This window comes from Monoraphidium neglectum (assembly GCF_000611645.1).
Source record: "Monoraphidium neglectum strain SAG 48.87 unplaced genomic scaffold scaffold05500, whole genome shotgun sequence".
Lineage (NCBI taxonomy): Eukaryota > Viridiplantae > Chlorophyta > Chlorophyceae > Sphaeropleales > Selenastraceae > Monoraphidium > Monoraphidium neglectum.
The window spans coordinates 1-1,675 of NW_014008130.1; the positions used below are offsets into that span (position 1 = coordinate 1).

General features: G+C 70.0%; 1 protein-coding gene across 1 annotated transcript in view; it reads right to left on the reverse strand.

Moving 5' to 3' along the window:
* Positions 1–334: 334 nt before the first annotated feature.
* Positions 335–1,675, reverse strand: part of MNEG_15621 (hypothetical protein) — a gene marked incomplete at both ends in the record, with an annotated part of 2,979 nt that continues 1,638 nt past the window's right edge. Inside the window, 2 exons of the mRNA XM_014035908.1 lie at positions 335–949; positions 1,382–1,648. Coding sequence (XP_013891362.1) covers positions 335–949; positions 1,382–1,648 — 882 coding nt within the window. The remainder of the gene's footprint in view (positions 950–1,381; positions 1,649–1,675) is intronic.

A 1,675-nucleotide genomic window follows, 5' to 3' on the forward strand; every position in this document is an offset into this window, starting at 1 on the left:
CACACACACACACACACACACACACACACACACACACACACGCGCGCGCGCGCACGTGCACGCGCGTGCCGCACCGTCGGCCTTCTCTGTGAATGGCTCCCCCCGCAACACCTCCGGGGCGCAGTACTCAATGGTGCCCTCCAGGCCGGCGCGCGAGTTCTGGAGCTGCGGGGCGAAGCGGCGCGGAGGGGCGGGGCCGAAAGGCGGCGGGGCGGTAGGGAGGCGGGGAGGCATGAAGGCGGGAGGGGTTGTTGCAGGTCGCTTGGGATGTCCAGGAGATTGCGAGAGCAGAGGCGGGGGTGCTGGTTTTGCCAGCGCAGGTGGGCGTGTCTGATCATGCCCCAGGCCCGGTTTTGGTGGCGGGGCGCACACGCGACTCCGATGCTAGACCCTCAGCCGCGCCCCCAAACACCCCGGGGCCGCGGCCGCCCGCCCGCCCGCCTGCCCGTCTTCCAGCGCTCACGTGGGTCGCGTCCTTGATGCGCGACAGACCGAAGTCCGCCACCTTCACCTCGAACCGCGCCGACACCAACAGGTTCGCCGTTTTCAGGTCCCTGTGGATGATGATCGGCTGCTGCGCGTGCAGGCAGGCCATGCCGCGCGCGATGTCGAGCGCGAACTCGATGCGCTTTGGCAGGTCGAGCGCGAGGCCGCTGCGGTGGAGCAGCTTGTCGAGGGAGCCGCGCGCGCAGTACTCGGTCACGAGGCACCGCGTCGGCGCGCGGTGGCACGCGCCGATGAAGTTGACCACGTTGGGGTGGCGGATGGAAGCGAGGATCGCAATTTCCCGCTCGAAAAACTGCTTGAACGCCGCGAGGCTCGCGCCCGCGCCCGCGGCGGCCGCGCCGGGGCCGGGGCCGGCGCTGCCGGCGGCAGGGGCGGCGGGGCCGGCGCTGCCGCGGTCGCTGCCGGGGTCGCTGTCAAGCGCATGGAGGCGCTTTACTGCGACCTGTTTTGAGGGGGGAAAGAAGAGGCGGGCCAGGATTGTGACTCATGTGTTGTGTTGAGTGTGTGTGTGTGTGTGTGTGTGTGTGTATGTGCATGTGTGATGTGTGATGTGTGCTGCGTTGTGCGCTTGTGCATCTGTGCGTGCGCCTGCTCGCGCACGCGCGGCACGCAAGGCGGAGGCACCGGCATGCGTGCGGGCACCCAGGCGTCACTGAAACAGCGTGCGAGACGCGTGCACCCGCAAGACAAGCGGCCGAGCAGCGGCGCCGCCGCGCCCCTTCCCTTCCAAAGAAACCGAGTGCGGCACTAGAAGCCGCACCTGCCCAGGCTGCCGCTCCCTGGCCCGCGGTCCTTTGAGGCTGTCAGGGCAACAGCCCGCGGAAGCGACACGACACCCTAGCGCACCCACGCCCAGGCGCCGCTCTGCACCCACCTTGGTGCCGCGGAAGTTGCCCAGCAGCACCTCCCCGAAGCTGCCCTCCCCGATCTTCCGCACGATCTCGATCTCATCAAAATCGAGCTCCCAAAGCGCCGCCGCCGTCTTGTACCGCGTCAGCGCGTCTGGCGCGTCCCCCCAGACAGAGCCCGCCGCGCTGCCCGTGCCCCCTGTGTACCCGAGGCTCGCCGCTGTCGAGCCGCCGCTGCCGCCGCTGCTGCGGCTGCTGCAGCTCGCGCCGCCGCCGGCGGCGCCGCCGCGGTGCTCCCGCAGGAGCAGCATGTCTGGCAG